Source organism: Diospyros lotus, chromosome 8 (assembly GCF_014633365.1).
Source record: "Diospyros lotus cultivar Yz01 chromosome 8, ASM1463336v1, whole genome shotgun sequence".
Lineage (NCBI taxonomy): Eukaryota > Viridiplantae > Streptophyta > Magnoliopsida > Ericales > Ebenaceae > Diospyros > Diospyros lotus.
Window position 1 is genome coordinate 7,704,017 of NC_068345.1, and position 18,752 is coordinate 7,722,768.

Below are 18,752 nucleotides of genomic sequence, written 5' to 3' on the forward strand. Positions count from 1 at the left end.
ATTTTAATTAAATTTATTTTATTATAATAAAATAAAATTAAAAAATAATACAAATAAATAAATTCTAAATATTTGTATTTTAAGTAATTATAAATTAACTAATTTTAAATTTTAAATCATCGTAATTAATTATTGAATTTTTATATTTAAAATTAATTAATTTATCTTATTGAATTAGCTAAAGCTACATATATTTAAAAAAAAATATTTTAAATGATGATAGGAGTTTTAGATAGGTGTATCTTTAAGTAATTCAATAAGATAAATTAATTAATTTAAAAAATTTTTAACTTCTAAAAATTCAACACCTAATTATAATGATTTAAAATTAGTTAAATTATAATTACTTAAAATGTAGATATTTAAAATTTATTTATTTGTATTATTTTTTAATTTATTTTATTATAATAAAAAAATTAATTAAAAAAAAGTCAACCCCGACTGTTGTCATGGCCTCGATCATGCTTTCGTGTGTGTATATATATATATATATATAGGTGTGGGGGGGTCGGTTAATTGCTGTAGGTGTCTATAACTGTTGTCCGTATATATATATATTTATACGTATATGTTTGTGTGTGTACGTGTGTATATGATGCTGGAAAAAATAGAGAGGTGAGGTAACAGTCGGGAGTGGTCGGAAAAGATAATGAGCTATGGGCTGTGCGGCTAAAATAAAAATTTTAAAATTAATAAAAAAATTTGGGAAGAGCAATTTTACGGCCGTAGATAGAATTTTCCTGTACAGAAAATCTTTGTCATCGGTCTCGGAGGGAGGGTCGGCCCGACCCGACCCGATACCTAACCCACCCGGGTCGAGGTACAAAATGGCATGTTAGAGAGATCCAAGCTCCCACCAAACCCTAGCAGCCGCCTGTTGCTCCGTCCCTTTCGCCCGCGTCTCCGTCTCCTCTTCTTCTCCGCCCAGCAGCCGCCGGCCGACTGCTCGCCTTCTCTTCCTCCCGTCCGGCAGTCCCTTCTCTCTCCTCCGGCGGGCGACCGGAGTTTCTCCGATTTAAGGCAAGCACTTAAAAGTTTCTTCTATTTTAGTTTTCAGATCCAGTGAGATCCAACCGTTGAATCGTTTTGGTTTTTGGGTACGTGGGTCACAAGACCAAGGCGATTCTGATAAAGACACATTACTAATCAGTTCTCTTAGAATCAGTAGCAACCCTAAATCTGTCTCTCCACTGTTGGTTGCTTCTTCTTCGTCGGTCTTGTAAGCTTCTTCCATTGTCATCATTCTCGGTAACTATATATATACATGTATGTATGCTTCGAATTCCAATTTGTATCGAACTGGTTTTTGTGCGTTCGGTTTGAAAACTTTGGCTGGTAACTCTTTTGTGGGCTTTTTGTGGATGTCAATATATTTGATTTCTGGGTTCGGTTGACAGTTTTATGGATTCTTGGTATCTCATGTTGCTTTGGGTCCAGGACTCAAATACTGAAAAGAGAGAAATGGCAGGGCAAGAGACTGTGAAGCAGCTTGAAGACTGCTCAGTTTCCAAGTCAGTTTTTCACCCTTTCTTTGTGTTTCATTTTGCTTAATAATTCTAGCGATGTGCATTTATTTTTGGCTGAGGTAGTGATGTTTGTTCATTATGCTTAGATTCTTATTAGTTGATCAAAGCAGTTTTGATTAATAATTCTAAGTGATGCTTTGACATTCAGTGGAGTAATTTTCCTGTTCTTGTATGTCTTAAATATAATGAAGAAATTTGGTTCTATGGCTTTGCTGCCTTTGCAAACTTTGGAGACAGATTTTTGGGGTATTGAAGTTTAAGAGATTGAAGATTTTAAGAACTTTTTGTTTGAGATATATGCATCTAATATAAGGTCAGGGGGAGAACCCAGTTTTCTTCTCTTGGGACCTTTTCCAAATTCTGTTTCCATGGCTGTGGAGAGTGGGTGCTGTTAGTACCCCTCATATTATTTCTAGTATCTTGACAAACTATGTACATTGATGGCCGCCTTGGGATTTTATTCTATTAATTTTGGTGCATACAACTTGAAGATTTATAATATGCATTATGTTTTAATCGTAAATTAATACATCCTATAAGCTATCTAGTTCTCATGTGATCGTATCTTGTATGTGCTATGCTTGCTGTTATTCATCTTTTGACAAGATACCGAACTGTTTTTGTGATATCCATGCCTTTTCGTGTTATGCTCAGTGAAACTCCCATCATGACATTCTGTGAATCATTGCTTTCTCTTGTGGCTCCTTTTCTGTTTTTAACCCTGTTTCCAGAAGGGGATGGGGATGGAATAATCCAAAGAGGAAATGAATTTGGTAATCCAATGGTTGACGTGTAGGAAACAGGATGCTTTATCACAAAAGGGAAATGGAGTCTTGGATTTGGTGGAAGCAATTGAGGCACAATTAGCTTATTCTAGGCATTTGTTTGTTACAGAAGGACCACAGTGCTAAGCTCCCATTCCCATAGGAGCACGTGTTCCATTTCAAGTATGTAGTGTTCTATTTTCCATTTTAGGAGTACACTATTCCGCAGCAATTACTTACTGGAGAAGAACAAAAAATCAAAACGAGAACATTTTAGTTATGCCTTGTTCTGGAAAGTTTGGCACAGCTGAGGGTAATGCAAGCCCTGAACTTGGTATTTGATTAATAGCATACATGGATCATCATACCATAGTCTTCTGTGTAGGTGTTGCTTAATTGCTAATCAAACATGTAATAACTGCAGTGCACTGGGCACGTGGGTATTCTCTGTGGCTGGTGCTTTGCTTGCAATCCCAGTGGGGATAAAGCGGAAATCATTGGCGCCCCTTGTGTTCTTCGGTACCACTGGTACAATGCTAGACATAATCATTGGAATTAGCCAATGCGAAAGGGAACATGCTGAGCGACAAATGAAGCTTCTAGAAGCACAGAATGCTGCTGCTGCCGGTGCCTTGGCAGAGACAGATGCCGATTCCTGATATGAACTTCACGTGCTCATATTACGACTCTGCTCTCAACCATGTAGCTGTCAATCGGGAATCTCTACATGTGTAGCTTCATCGAGGTGGAATTTGTTTTCATTTCTTTTACCATTAATGGATGAGCTTTGGGAGGAGATCCACTCTTGGGTTATGTTCATAGTATGGTATGCTCATACTTCTGATAAAGTAAAGAGTAGAGTTATTGATTGATAATAAATCAGGTTAAACTTTCTTTTATGAAACTACAAGAATGGATGAGTATCATTTATTTGACAGAGTATAACATCTCACTTAGCTTTGATACAATACAATGCAATGACAATGGGAAACCCGAAGGACTTGGTATAATTTAGCAACCACTTGCTCAAATTTTGATAAAATGCGAACACATACGGACAAGAGAACTGAAAAAAATATGGAGCCTAGAGTTAAGGATGCTATGGTTCAAAAGCATGGCATTGTGACAGATACCATCTCAAACCTTCCAGATTCCAAATCTCTGTCCACATTGACTGTAACTTTGAACTTCAGAGGACCATTCTTCTCTCGTTGCATTAAAATTTTCAGCAATGTTATCCAAATCGTGTAGTAGTCGGGCGTTTTAGTTTTCTGCTTTTCCTTTTGTCCCGAGCTCTTGTCCGTGCCTGGCGGAGCACGAGACTTATCAGCAGGATTTGGGTCAGGAGATCTTGCATCAGAACAATGTGTTTTCACAACATTGTCGCTAGTCTTAGGAACTGGGTCATGCTTTTGTGCTCTATAGCATGACTGCACTTTCTCGGCCTTGATGTTTCCAAATAAGAGTTCAGCAGCTTTGTTCGTAACAAGCAGTGGAATGTATTTAGAGTCGTCCCATACGTACAACTGCAAATGAAAATAACGAAATTATAAAGACTTGAAACAGTTTATAGAAGATATGGGCGTTCATATTGTATGGACATGGATCTTGTCCAAAACATAAAAACATTTTAAAAGCTGGATGATAAGAATTAGACCCTCTGCCAGACTTATTTTCCTAATAATGAAATAAGAAAAATGTAGGTTTGTGAACTCGATACCAACATACTTGGCAGTTTGACACCTAAAATTTCAAATACATCAAAATTTTGATGCATCAGATCTTCAATGAGTTTTTCGAGCATAAAACCCCATGAATAACTCGCGCTCTTAAAAACTGCACTGAGCTGGTCAATAAGTGCAAAAACAATCCAAGCTTAATTTTACTCGATGGAGTTGGCATATAAGGCAACAAATAAGATACGTGGGAAAAAAAATCTGCCCATTTTTCTTCTGTTAATATAAGATGGGAAAAAGGCACAATGAATTCTCAATGGATCCATGACTTCAAAAGTTAATTGATTAGACATCAGCAGAGTTCCATAGGAAAAAAAACAAATTTACCCCCTGTGACCAACAGAAAAAACAGAAAAGCATTTGATCTTTAGAAGGGCACTTCTCGGAGCAAAAATGAGCATAGCATAATCATTCACGCCTGTGAGTATAGCATTGCTTTACATTACATATTATTTGGGGCCATATTGCTGCTGCTGCAGCGTTTATTCTTTTGCTCAATCCACGTTCAACTTACATGTAGCATTGTGGATTCAGAACAGTTGACAGCGAGGCTATTAAGTAGTACTCAACAAGTAGCAGTCCAATGCTAGGGTGAATTCTGATGCTGAGTAACCTCAATATTATTAAGAATCCTATGGGCTATTAACTATGGGCTTCATAGAGGATAATTGAATAAAGAGGTTTAGTGTCTACTAAAATGAGGAGGTCGATTACTGGTGTGTAGAACTTATGGTTTATAAGTTCCTATGTTTACTGAAACATAAGACGTTACTTGTATCCTTCAGGATGAATAATTTTGATAGAGAATAAATCAAATTTGTAAGGGAAAACAGAGTATTCAAGTAAACGTATGATCCTAGACTGTAATTTTCTTTCATGAGTTAGGTAAACATTGATCATATTAAAATATATGATGGCTAATAGAAAATCAAATCAAAACAAGAAGACAACCATACCATGAAGGGTCTGTATATTAAGTTTATCATATGAAGGTGATTAGAGCTCTTCTGACAATAGAGGGGAACAGCGTTCTTGTTGGAGTTAGACCTGTTGCAAGCAAGGATGGATGCATATTAATAGCAATTATTGTAATCACAATAAATCAGGAAACAACTGAAACAGACCCAAGTTTTTCCATACCCCGACTCAGAAGTTAAAGGGGAGCCACATAGTTGGCAGCCAGTGCAAATGAAATCTTCAGCTAAATCCTTATCTCCCATTATGGATAATCTCCTACTGATAAACATCCTTTCCCCATTAGATTCATGAAGATTCTTCCACTTCAGCAGCAGAAAGATTTCTCCAATGGATGCATAGAAAGTAGCATTGACAGAATCAGTTAGACGCGATACTTCTAAAAGTGAAAAGCAGTCCAGAGAATCTCTCTCTTCATGCAATTTCCAGTTTATTAACTTTTGCCTCTGCCGCTGTGCCAGTTATGAACAGCCAAATTCTCAAACACGTGAAGGGATGCAATCCAACAACGATACAAGGAATAGAACAAGGGCCCACTTATTATATATTTCTTTAACAAGAAAAAGAAAATCAATGTTCAAGCAAGGCTCTTGTTTGTACTTCAAGATCAGAGTGAACTACTGTAGCAGAATATGCTATGGTACCTCCAAAAGATTAAGAGTCTGAGGGTAGTCAATCCATAAGCATGCATAGCAAAATTAAGGAACCACATATATGGAGCACAAAACTAATATATATAAAGGTCATATATATACAACTTGAAGGTACATATCCATCTAAAAAGCATGCAGTTTTTTCACGAGAAAATAATTGCTAAAACTCATACTTCTTGTGCATGCACAGACCTTTCCATTCCAGAAATTTGTGCAATCCAATTATACTTAAACACAGATAGCTAGCATGTTCTTCTCTGTGTGCGCGCACGCGCTCGTGTAGAAACGAATATTTTAGGGGTAAAAATAGAAATTACCATTGTTTTATTAGTTTATTTATTTTTAATTTCTTTCCTAGTTTCTTTTGATTTCTTTTATTTCCTAGAATCCTAATCAGATTTTTTGGGATTATCTTTATAATCTTAATTATATTAGATCAAGGAATCCTAGTTAATTTTGTTTTTTTTATCTATTAGTTGTCCATAAATGATTCTTTAGTGATATATTATAGGGCAGACTTTGATGAATGAAAAAGTACAAGTATTTTTCATATATGCATTAGAAGTGGTGAGAGAACTTGCATATTAGTTATTGATGGGGATAGTACCATGAATATGGTTTCTAAGTTTGCAATTACTTGACTCAACCTTAAGCTACAACCACATCCAAAACCATTTAAAAGTCACATGGGTGAATAACACAACTTTGCCAGTTACTGAGAAATGCCTTGTTCCTATTCAATTGGGTGACTACAAAGATGAAACTTTCTATGATGTTTTGCCTAAGGATGTTCCCCATATCCTTTTAAGACACCCTTGGCTTTATGACATGAGTGTAAGCGTGGTGGTATGTTATGCTTCACTGTAAGGTATGAGACTTGTCTCACATTGAAAGTTTAAGCTCTTGGTGTGGGGTTTATAACCTATTGGACACTCTCCCTTTGACAGATAGCTTTTGAGGGTGAGTTTTAATCAAAGGGGTGTAACATGTAGTTTATTATGGGGCGAGAAAATACCTATGTCTTTAACTATAACTATAAGGGTAAGAAACTTGCATTAATCCCTCTTAAACCTTTTAGTAGAGGCACTAGCACCAAGCACCACCAATCCCCAATAAAAAGCACATCCATCTTATAACTCCTAAGGCAATTGAAAAAGATTGTCAAGTGGATACAGGTTTAGCCATCATAGCTATGGAGTCTGTCATTTGAGTTCCTTTGGGAGCTTGGAGTTTCTATCTAGGATGAAGTCTTTGTTAGAAGAATTTTCTGATATCATGCCCAATGAGCTCCTTAATGACCTACCACCTATGAGAGATATCCAGTATGCCATTGATCTAGTTCCCAGGTCTCAATTACCTAATTTGTCCCATTATAGGATGAACCCAAAAGAGAGAGTTGAATTGAATAGACAAGTGGAAGACCTTGTCACAACCCTAGGGTTAGTTAGGGTTGTGATAGGAATTGGGGGAAGTTAGATCAGAGGAGATATAGGGGAACTTAGGGAAGAACAGAAGAGAGGGAAAGAATGAGAGAAATTGGAGAGAGATTGAGAGAATTCAAGAGAGGGAAGTAAGAGAATTCAATTATCAATTCAAAGATCCTTCTCCTCCTACAGCAGTGGCTTATTTATAGCCTCACAGCCATTGCACCCATGTGCAATACAACCATCCATGTGCAACACAACTGTAATTCTAACAAGTATTACATCTTTATTACAATATTGCCCTCTATTGCCCTAAGAACGTGACAATTCCCTCGTCTTGAAACATTTATTGTCCCCAAGAAATGCTAAATCTCCACAGCTTCTAGTATGCTTTTTCCTTCTCTGCCACAGCTTGGATGGAGAAGTTTTGAAAAACCTTTGTATGCATAACAAATTTGTAGTGGTTCTCATGTCCTTGAATATTTCATCACCCTTCACGACGATATCCACAAACACCTTTACATACAGCAATGTAGAAGTGTCAGATCTAGGAGTTGCTGCAGCAATTCTGGTTGTAGCAAGAATGAATACAGAAACAGGAGCTTTGTTCTCCACTGCAAAACTCTTGGCTTCCTTAGCCCTTTTCCTTAGCTGAAATCTTGTTAGGAATTTATTTGCTAAAGCCATGCTCTCTTGCATTTCCAAAATAGTGTTTTGCTTTATCGATGCAAAACACTGTAACCTCCTTGAGAGTTGGCATTGTCCAACTTATGTAAAACCTCATTTCCGATCATACAACTTGAATCAATTATTTTCGGTAGCTGTCCTTCAATTACAAGCTATCCCCATACTTCCTTATCAAATCCACACCTTCACAACATTAAAAGATATCCCAACTAATGACATACCTTCAAACATACCATTTCCAGCAATAGTAAGGGACTCAAATTTCCTTGCCCTTGCTGTCCGGACATACTGGTTGCATAGAAAGTGACGAGAAAGTTCCACGGGTTCCTCAATGGCTGAAACTGGCCCTCTATCACAACCTTCATCCCAAACATGATTTATAATCGGGTTATCTAATGAGACAATAACCCTAGCTGGAATATCAGTTGCAAGGAAGCCATCTTCGTAGCAGTTCCCTTTCCCAATCTGATTTATAACCTATTTTTCAACCGAGTCATCAGCCTCTTGCCCTTGAAAAACGTGGTTCACACCAATCTCCTTATCCAATCTTCTTTCATCTTCGAAATCCTGAGTTTCCATTGACTTGTTCGCTTCATTTACAGTGCCAACTCCCTTAATATTGGCTGAAGTTTCAGTTGAAATCTCCGGATTACATACAAACAATTCAACAACTCCTCCTTCCTTGTCTTTGCTGGAATTTCCCTCTATATGAACTTCTCTTTCAACAATTTCAGATTGTTCCTTTGCCTTTGCTGCCCTATTAATCTGTTCATCACAGATTCCCTTTGGATAATGCCATTCACCACCAATATCATCACTAATGTTGCATTCCTCCTTGATAATTCTGCTGGAACTGGTACACTTCTTCCACTCCACATTGGAAATAGGTAGTGAATCCGCTTCTCGACTTCTTGCTTTCTCCTTCAGCTGCTCCATTTTAAGGAAGTCTTCTTTGTTAAAACTTCCATGATAATCCTCAAAGAATTCTGCAGGGAAGCTATAATGATACTTCTTAGTAAGTATCATTGCAAACTCCTGCAATTGTTCGTGTAGCATCCGACCGAATTCCTTGCTAGATTCATGTACCATATTTCTTTTTCCCTTGTCTAATTGGTTGATCTCCTTCTCTTGTTTCTTGTTGTTTCCCGCTGAAATTGCAGCCTTCTTTTGCTGCCATTGAGGCTCCAATTGCCTCATGCGTGCATTGCTTTCCATGGCTGATTTTTTTCACAAACCGTATACTTCGAAATCCAACGTTTCTGCTATGCAAATACTTCCGGACTTGATTGAATTGGTTCAGCCTCCAGATTCACCTCATGAAACCCTTGAGATCTGGATCTGCATTGCCTCCAAATCCGATTCAATTCCGATTAACTGAATCGGTGATGGACCTCAATTAATCAGATCGGCTCTACCTCAATTCGCCCTTCTTGCCCAATCATCGACTTGGAGGACCCCACCAGAATCGTTTCTCACCGTTTGGGATAGGACTTGCTTGCTTGTGCTCGCCTCACCCAATCACTTCTCTAAAACGCCTCTGGACCAGCAATTTGCTGATGTTTAACAGTGGCGTAGGAACTCGCTTCTCGTCGTCAACTTCCTAATTTGTGTCAATTATCGAAGGCCGCTTGAGTTCCAACGAAGAAACGATGGGCTCGCTACCGTTCACCCACAGCGAATGTTCCTATGTTCACGTCACCTCCAACCTGTTACTTGAATTCGCTGGAATGATGCACAACTTCCTGTGATATAATTGGCTATAAAATCTGTCGAAATTGCTTTGCCCTTCCACTTTGGCTAAGAATTACTGCAATTCACAGCCAAGCATCATCTCTTGCTTCGCCTTCCAAGTTCACCTAGCTTGTCAGAATTCAAAACCAAAATCATTGGCTTGTTCCTCCAGTCTCTACGAGTCTCCTCTACACCAGCTTCACTAATTCACCTTTATCACCCTCTAAGATCAGGTTGGATTCACTGTTTGCACTTGCCTAACAACACCAAGGCTTATGGAAATTGTCGGAGCTCTTGAACTCGTTCGAATCTCCTAAAAGCATCGCTTAACCGGTTCCGCCCCTAGTCGTCTTGCTCTGCTTGTCCTAACGTGCTGTTGAGATCGCGAGAATTACCTTTGGAACCGTTCGTCTTCAATTCCGAACAGAGTTCCCAACACTCTTAGATGAGAGTCACTCTTCCATGCGTCGGAATCAAATTCTGAGATTCAACTGCATCGGACAACATCGTCAGAATTTAATCAACAAAGAAAATCGCTGAGGAATGATGCTCTGATACCAATTGTCACAACCCTAGGGTTAGTTAGGGTTGTGATAGGAATTTGGGGAAGTTAGATTGGAGGAGATATGGGGAAGTTAGGGAAGAACAGAAGAGAGGGAAAGAACGAGAGTGATTGGGGAGAAATTGGAGAGAGATTGAGAGAATTCATGAAAGGGAAATGAGAGAATTCAAAGATCCTTCTTCTCCTACAACAGTAGTTTATTTATGTTGAGCCAACTTACTCATATTAATTAAATTTTGATGATTAACAAAAAAGAGTATTTTTATTAAATATATTAATTATAGTATCAAATTATGTTTAATTAATTTGTAAAATATTTTTCATAGCATATGTATTACCAAAAATATTATTTTCTATTAAAATATTTTTTATATAATTTTTAGATTAATTTATAAAATATTTTTCATAGTATATGTATTACCAAAAATATTATTTTCTATTAAAAATATATTTTAAATTAATTTATTAAATATTTTCTTATATAGTGTATTTATTTTCAAAAATGTTATTTTCCATTAAAATTATTTTTCAAAGTAATTTTAAAATGTATAAAAATAATTTTGTGAAATTTGGACAAAAAAATCATTTTTTCACTATTGTTACAGTACCACTACAGTGCCCCCCAACGGTTAGAATTTTGACCGTTGCTACGATACACATTATCGATACTCCAGTACATATTATCGTTGCTACAGTGAACTTGACCGTTGCTACAGTGTCGCTACAATAATTTCTAGAATACTTATAAATAGCTTCAAATTCATTTTGGAGAGTATCTATTGCACATCCAAAACTCCCAAAAACTCTCAAGCTAATTTTCAAGCATTTCAAGACTCTCAAAGATTCATTGTTCATCCACCGAAGAGCCACAAGGCAAGAGGAGAAAAAGAGATCACAAAGTCAAATTCGATCTTCTCCATTCAAATTGAGGTCACCGTTTATTTATTTATTTAAATATTATTGCCTTGTATATTTTGTATTTAATAGCTTATTTGTGTCCAAGTGTGGACAATTATTTGTGAAGATTTAAAATATTATTGTGGATTGTATAGGTTTCCTAGAACCGTTAAAATCTAGGTGAATCTAATTTCCAAGGTAGGTTAGGGAGAAAACCTTGGTGTTGATGGTTTTCCTAAAACCCGTTGTAATCTAGGAGTGTATCTAGTTTTCAATGTGAGCTAGTGTGGAAACCTTGGTGAGATTAGTGGAACCCTAAAGGTGGTTGAGACCTTGGGAGAGTGGAGTAAGTGTGTGTGGAGACACCAAACCACTATAAATTATCTTGTGCCTCATTTATTTGTTCTTGCTATATCTTGTGGCTTGCAATTTATTAATCTCAAACTCACATAGTTACAAAATCTTAATTTGTTTAAAATTAAATAACAAGAATTTAATTAAAAGAAAATAATTTTTATATATTCTTAAAGAAAATAATTAATCAATAATATTTATTAAAAGTGAGAAAAATTTTAAACACTCAATTCACCCCCCTCTTAAGTGGCCATACCTTAAGGGACCAACAATTTATAGCCTCAAAGCCATTGCACGCATGTGCAATACAACCACCAATGTGTAATACAACTGTAATTCTAACAAGTATTATATCTTTATTACAATATTGCCCTCTATTGTCCTAGGAACATGACAGACCTTTTAACTAAAGGATTTCTCCAACATAACCTTAACCACTGTGTCGTACCTGCCCTTTTAACCCCAAAGAAAGATGAATATTGGAGAATGTGGATAGTAGAGCCATTAATAAAATCACCATCAAGTACTGATTTCCCATTCCAAGATTGGAAGAGATGTTGGGTATGTTGGCTGATTCTAGCTGGTTTTCCAAGATAGACTTGCATAGTAGGTATCATTAAATTCGTATTTGGCTCGGAGATGAGTGGAAAACTGTCTTTAAGACCAAGATCAACTTTATGAATGGTTAGTTATGCCCTTTGGTTTGTCTAATTCTCCTTGTACTTTCGTGAGATTTATGACACAAGTACTCAAACCTTTAATAGGAAAATTCTTGGTTGTCTACTTTGATGACATCTTAATCTTTAGGAAGTCCCAAGATGAGCATCTAAACCACCTCAAACAAGTTTTTCGAACTCTTAGGGTTGCTAAATTGTATGCTAACCTTAAGAAGTGTTCCTTTCTACAACCTCAAGTGCTCTTCTTAGGCTTTATTATCTCTACCCAAGGGTAGCTGTTGATCCTAAGAAAGTTCGAGCTATTAGAAAGTGGCATGAACCTAAGACATGGTGGAAGATTCATAGTTTCCATGGCCTATCTACTTTCTATAGGAAATTCATTAAAGGATTTAGTACCATCATGGCTCCAATTACAGATTGTTTGAAGAAAAAGGATGGCCATAACACTTGTCTTACGACACCCTAATCAAGTAAAGTTTTTGAGGTTGTCTATGATGCATCTGGCATTGGTATTGGAGGTGTTCTTAGTTAAAAGGGTCGACGAATAGCATTATTTAGTGAGAAACTCAATGAAGCTAAACAAAAATATTCCACTTACATTAAAGAGTTCTATGTTGTTGTCCAACCTCTTTGCTATTAGAAGAATTATCTATCGCCACGAGAATTTGGTCTATATTCTAATCATCAGGCATTGAGATATTTGCAGTTTCAAAAGACATTGAACTCTAGGCATGCTAAGTGGGTAGAATTCCTTAGTGAGTACACCTTTGTCCTTAAGCATTATTCTAGGGTCGATAACAAAGTAGTTGATGCCCTTAGTAGGATAGTTAGTCTTCTTCAAGTGATGAGTACCGAGGTTATTGGTTTTGATAAGGAGAAGGATGCTTACCCTAATTCAATTGATTTTAGTTCTATTTACCTCGATTCTAGTCAAGGTAATCGTCGCTCCCTTGTTGATTTCGTCATTCATTTTTTTTTTAAATAAATGAGCACATATATGATATTAATTAAACCAAAAGGGAAATACATAAATCTTTAGAAAACATTGGCCCCACTCACTAATGACCCAGTACAAGAGAATTCCATACAATCTATTTGCCCCCGCCCCCCAACAAAACACTAGCCATTGGGGAGACCATGACAACCCAAAAACTGATTTTGTCATTCATGATGGTTATCTCTTTAAAGGAACTAAGTTGTGCATTACATGAACTTCATTTAGAGACTTTCTCGTGTGGGAAATGCATACAAGTGGATTAGCTGGTCATTTTGGAAGAGATAAGATTGTTGCACTTGTTGAGGATAGATTTTATTGGTCATCTTTGAAAAGAGATGTCTTTAGGATTGGAGGAAATTGAGGGAGAAATAATATAATGGAGAGGGGAAACAGAATAGATAGAGGGCGATAATAAGAAGAAAGGGGGAGAATTTAGATGAAACCAACAAGGAGAGAGAATTTGAGAGGGAAAATAGAATTCAATTCATGCATCCATCCCTATTCTCTCCTACTACAACCTATTTATAGGCTGTTACATCTTTTTAGTTAGTAACAAACTGAAGGTACAATACTATTGAATTCACCAAAATTACACGAATCACTGCTTGATCAACGTCGTCACCTGCTATGGTTCGACAATTCACAATTCCGAGTCACAACCTAAATCACGATGCAATAGCTAAGAATCGACTGTTATGAATCTGTCTTCCAAGAATCTGCTCCGCTTGTTATTTTCGAACCTAGATAAACTCCAAAGTTGCCTCCAATAATCGCCTAATCCAATCACTCAGAATTCACCTAGATCTGATTCGCCTCCTCAAAATCTAAATTCAACAATCCTGAGTTTGCCTCAATCAACTACACATGACCGCTTATGTCCGCAATCACCAATGATTAGCATGCTCAGGAATCTGCTTCTACCCCTCACCTTCTCGACTCACCTCAACCGCAAGTTAGTAGTTGAGGACCATCAGCTTTGAATTCAACTTGGTCAACTACTAAAACTTCTAGATCATAGCCGAGAATCGTTGACTCTGATACCAAATGTCACGATCATAGGGTTTAGAATGGGATTTGGAGGAAAATGAGGGAGAAAGAACAGAATGGAGGGGGGAAATAGAACATAAAGATGGAGATAATAAGAAGGGGGAGAATTTAGACAAAACCAACAGGGAGAGAGAATTTGAGAGGAAAAATAGAATTCAATTTATTCATCCATCCCTATTTTCTCCTACTATAGCCTATTTATAGGCTATTACATCATTTCAGTTAGTAACAAATTGAAGGTACAATACTACATCAGCCTAAGGTACAATTCGAAGACATGTATGAAACAATTACTTCTACAGCCTTGGGGTCGTGACATAATGTTTCACAGAGTCACACATGTTAACTGGTGAAAAGTGGGAGGAGCAAAATAGGCTTATATAGTCCTCTTCCTATCCCACATGCCTTTTGGCAATATGTGAGTATGGATTTCATTCTAGGATTGCCCAAAACTATTAGGGGGAATGACCCAATTTTAGTCGTAGTGGATAGGTTTTCTATGATGGCACATTTTCTTCCTTGTAAGACAACAAATGCTTCCCATGTTGCTAAACTATTCTTTGGAGAGGTTGTTAAGTTGCATGATCTACCTTCTTTCGTTGTATCTAATAAAGATGTTAAATCTGTTAGTTATTTTTGGAAAACTATGGAAACTATTTGAGGCAAGTTTCAAAATCACTTCTACCTTCCATCCCCAAACTAATGGACAAACTAAAGGTGTGAATTGTAGTTTGGGAGACTTGCTTAGGTGTCTTGAAGGAGAGAAGCTTGGTAATTGGGACTTGGTTTTGCCAATTGCTGAATTTGCCCATATCTCTATTAATAGGTCCACTAATAAAAGTCCTTTCAAGATTGTTCATAGTTACTCCCCTCACACCCCTATTGATCTTGTACCCTTACCCCAGATGCCCAAATTTATGAGCCTACTGAAAATTTTTCCCAACACATCCATGACTTACATGATAGAATTAGAAGGAAAATTGCATTGAGTAATATTGGCTATAAACTTGTTACTAATGTACATCATAGGGCTCAGGAATTTGATGAAGGTGATTATGTCATGGTTCATATTGGCCTTGAGCATTTCCCTAAACATTCCTTCAAGAAATTGCATGCTCAAGCTAGTGGGCCTGTCACGACCCTAAGGGTAGTTAGGGAATAAAGCCTACATTGTATGTTAGTTAGGAGCTATAAGGCGGGAAGCTGGCCATAACCAACTATGGTTATTCTATTAGGGATTGATTGTATAACTATTGTCCATGTAAAGAAGAAGGCATCGAATGGAAGAAGTATTTTCAGTATTCTCTCCCTTTTGTTCTCTCTCTTTGTTGTTAATTACCAACCGAGTCAGGCCTAATCCTCGGGTCTTGACATTGTGGTATCAGAGCCGGTCGAACCGACTGTGGGTGAGTGGAGGCCTGCGACGGGCGAAGGCGGACAGATTGGAATGAATGGCCGAAGGAACACGAACGCGGTAGATGGAAGCGCGGATGGAGGCGATGGAGTTTGAGGTGCACCAGACTCAAGAGGCGATGATGCAAACGCGAGAGGAATTGGTCGCGATGAAGGATGAGATAAAAGGGGATTAGGAAAGAACCCATGAGGCTTTAGAACAATACGGGCAGAGACTGAACAACGTCTTGGGCATCTTATCGTCCTTGCCGCAATTCTGATTGTCACCAGAGTTTCCTCCCCTAGGGGAAACTCGGAACCCTTACTGTCAACCCAGGATCATGTAGCCAATCGAGACTAGCTAAGGGCGGAGGAGTCGAGGTCAAATCAAGAAACTCAGGTGCGAAAACCTCCATATAATTCTCATAACCATTCCCCTAGCCCACGATTAGAAATCCCTATGTTTGAAGGAACTAAGCCTAGGTGGTGGGTGAGGCGTTGTGAGAGATTCTTCCAGTTATATGAGGTACCAGAGGAGCAGAAGGTTACGATGGCCGCAACCTATCTAAACGATACGGCTAACTATTGGTACCAAGGGTGGGCCCAAGATCACGATCAGGAAAGGAATTGGGGTATTTTTGCGGAAAAGCTATGTGCAAGATTTGGGGAAAGAAGCATTGGGGATGTAATCGAAGAGTTCAGTAAACTAAAACAAGAAGGGTCAGTGGTGGAATACCAAACAAGGTTTGAGGAATTGAGAGCCATTGTGTGCTTGGCTCAACTGGGGTTAACGAAGCAATACCTAATCTCGACCTTCATTAGTGGATTGAGGGATGAGCTTTGACCAATGGTGAAGATGATGATGCCAGTGACTGTAAGTCAAGCGGCGGAAAAAGCGAGGCTCCAAGAGTTGACATTGGAAGCAATTTTCAAGAAACACAGGGTGCCCCTAAGAGCAGGATTGGGAAATGGCCAATCGGGTGGGGGTAATTTCAAGACCATGACTCCATTAGTGACTCAAGGAACGCCTAAAGGGGCCTACAACCCTCATGGGCCCAAGAATACGGTTATGGAACAGAGGTGACAGCTAGGGCTCTGCTTCAAGTGTGGGGACAAGTATAGCTTTGGGCACTAATGTAAGAAGCAGATAATGCAAATGGAAGGGGATCAAGAAGAAGAAGAAGCAGTGATGGAGGAAGAAGAGGGGAATCCAGAGGAATTACAAGAGAAAGGGGGCGAGATTTCGTTTCATGCTTTAAAAGGCAGTCCCATGGGACAAATTATTAAGGTAAAAGGTCATGTGGGGAAAACAAGACTAATGGTGTTGATTGACAGTGGGAGCACCCATAGTTTTATCAGTGAAACTACATCCAAAAGTTTGAAATGGGCCTTAACAGCAACTACTCCCTTATCCGTAACAGTGGCCAATGGTAGTAGAATGTTCAACCATTACAAATGCAAAGGGTTCAAATGGGTGATGCAGGATCAAGAATTTGTGGCTGACCTCAGAGTTTTGGAGCTGGGAGGATGCGATATAGTCCTCGGGGTTGACTGGATGAAGACGGTTACTCCCTTAACTTTTAATTTCAATAAGTTGGAGGTGACTGTGGAAGTGGAAGGTAGGAGGCTTACCTTGTTGGGTAGCCTGGAGCAAGGTGAATGCATAATGATTAAGGGCAACAAGCTGGATAAGATGATGCTCACTAAAGGGGGACAGATAGCATAGTTGTATTCTATACAAGTTGTGGTAGTGTAAGAGGACGGCAAGCCCTAGAATGGCCAATAGCCAGCGGATCAGACCATTGAAGCTCAAATCTCCAGGAAGGTACATAATTCAGATACCTTAGTGCCTACTCTTGATGGATTTTAAGGACTTATTTGATGAGCCCCATCCTTACCACCCCAACGTTCTTTGGACCATTCCATTCCTTTGAAACCACATTCAGACCCTATTAAGGATCAAACCATTGAAGCTCAAATCTCCAGGAAGGTACATAATTCAGATACCTTGCGCCTAATCTTGATGGATTTTAAGGACTTATTTGATGAGCCCCATTCCTTACCACCCCAACGTTCTTTGGACCATTCCATTCCTTTGAAACCACATTCAGACCCTATTAACATTAGGCCTTACAAATACTCTCCTATCCAAAAATCTGAAATAGAAAAACAAGTCAATTCTATGTTGAAAACCTCTATAATTCGTCCCAACCAAAGCCCATATGCCTCTCCTGTACTTGTTAAGAAAAAAGATGGTACATGGAGATTTTGTATTGATTATAGGCAGCTTAACTCTCACACTATCAAAAATAAGTTCCCTATACCCTTAATTGAAGATTTACTAGATGAACTCCATGGGGCCAAGGTCTTTTCCAAACTGGATCTCAGATCTGGTTACCACCAAATCCGAATGGCACCTAATGACATCCACAAAACCTCTTTTAGAACATACCAAGGGTTGTACGAATTTATCGTCATGCCCTTTGGATTAACCAATGCGCCTGCTACTTTTCAAGCTTTAATGAACCAAATCTTCCAGCCCTATTTGAGGAAGTTCATCCTTGTTTTTTTCGATGACATCCTCATTTATAGCCCTGATTTGACACAACATGTTGCTCACCTTCACCTTACTTTTGAAGTTCTTAGGATTCATCAATTGTATGTCAAGTTAACAAAATGTGCCTTTGCTAAAACTGAAGTAGAATATTTGGGACATATTGTGTCGAAAGAGGGAGTGAGGACAGATCCAGCTAAAGTGGCAGCCATGGTGGAGTGGCCAAGACCAACGGCTGTAAAAGAATTGAGGGGATTCCTAGGGTTGACGGGGTATTACAGAAAGTTTATTCGGAATTATGGGACAATAAGCAAACCCCTAACTGAATTACTTAAGAAAGATGCTTTTCAATGGAACCCTAAAACTGAAACTGCTTTTGTTCAGCTTAAAAAGGCTATGACTAAGGCACCAGTGTTGGCATTACCAGATTTTACAACAGGTTTTGTAGTGGAGACGGATGCTTGTGACAAAGGAATCGGAGCTGTGCTGATGCAAGGAGAGAGACCAGTGGCATTCATTAGCCAGGCTTTAGCTCCAAAACACCTAGGATTGAGTGTCTATGATAAAGAACTACTAGCAGTATTGGCAGCAGTAGAAAGATGGCAACATTACTTGGAAGGTTTCCGTTTGTGATAAAAACAGACCACCAAAGCCTTAAATTTTTGTCACAGCAATGATTGCACACACAATTACAGCAGAAAGGCATCTCCAAACTAATGGGGTTAGATTTTACAATTCAATATCAGAAGGGTAGAGAAAACTTGGTGGCAGATGCA

At 38.3% G+C, this 18,752-nt stretch overlaps 2 protein-coding genes across 6 annotated transcripts in view; one reads left to right on the forward strand and one right to left on the reverse strand.

Annotated features, from left to right (window-relative positions):
• The first annotated feature begins 618 nt into the window (after positions 1-618).
• Positions 619-3,169, forward strand: LOC127807351 (uncharacterized). Of its 3 annotated transcripts, none has more exons than XM_052345101.1 (3): positions 619-1,266; positions 1,438-1,511; positions 2,715-3,169. In XM_052345101.1, the coding sequence occupies exons 2-3, from the start codon at positions 1,462-1,464 to the stop codon at positions 2,947-2,949; spliced, it is 285 nt and encodes a 94-aa protein (XP_052201061.1). In that variant the 5' UTR covers positions 619-1,266; positions 1,438-1,461; the 3' UTR covers positions 2,950-3,169. The 3 variants fall into 3 exon arrangements, with proteins under 3 accessions (XP_052201061.1, XP_052201060.1, XP_052201059.1); XM_052345100.1 differs by having other exon boundaries at positions 622-1,219; XM_052345099.1 differs by having other exon boundaries at positions 627-1,020.
• A 20-nt stretch (positions 3,170-3,189) lies between these two features.
• LOC127807349 (uncharacterized) overlaps positions 3,190-18,752 on the reverse strand; it is a 42,266-nt gene continuing 26,703 nt past the window's right edge. Inside the window, exons 5-7 of one of the 3 annotated variants that reach the window (XM_052345096.1) lie at positions 5,167-5,453; positions 4,983-5,073; positions 3,190-3,816 (exon numbers count right to left, since the gene is read on the reverse strand). In XM_052345096.1, coding sequence (XP_052201056.1) covers positions 3,397-3,816; positions 4,983-5,073; positions 5,167-5,453 — 798 coding nt within the window. In that variant the 3' untranslated portion in view covers positions 3,190-3,396. The remainder of the gene's footprint in view (positions 3,817-4,982; positions 5,074-5,166; positions 5,454-18,752) is intronic. The other 2 variants (XM_052345097.1, XM_052345095.1) reach the window with 2 other exon arrangements.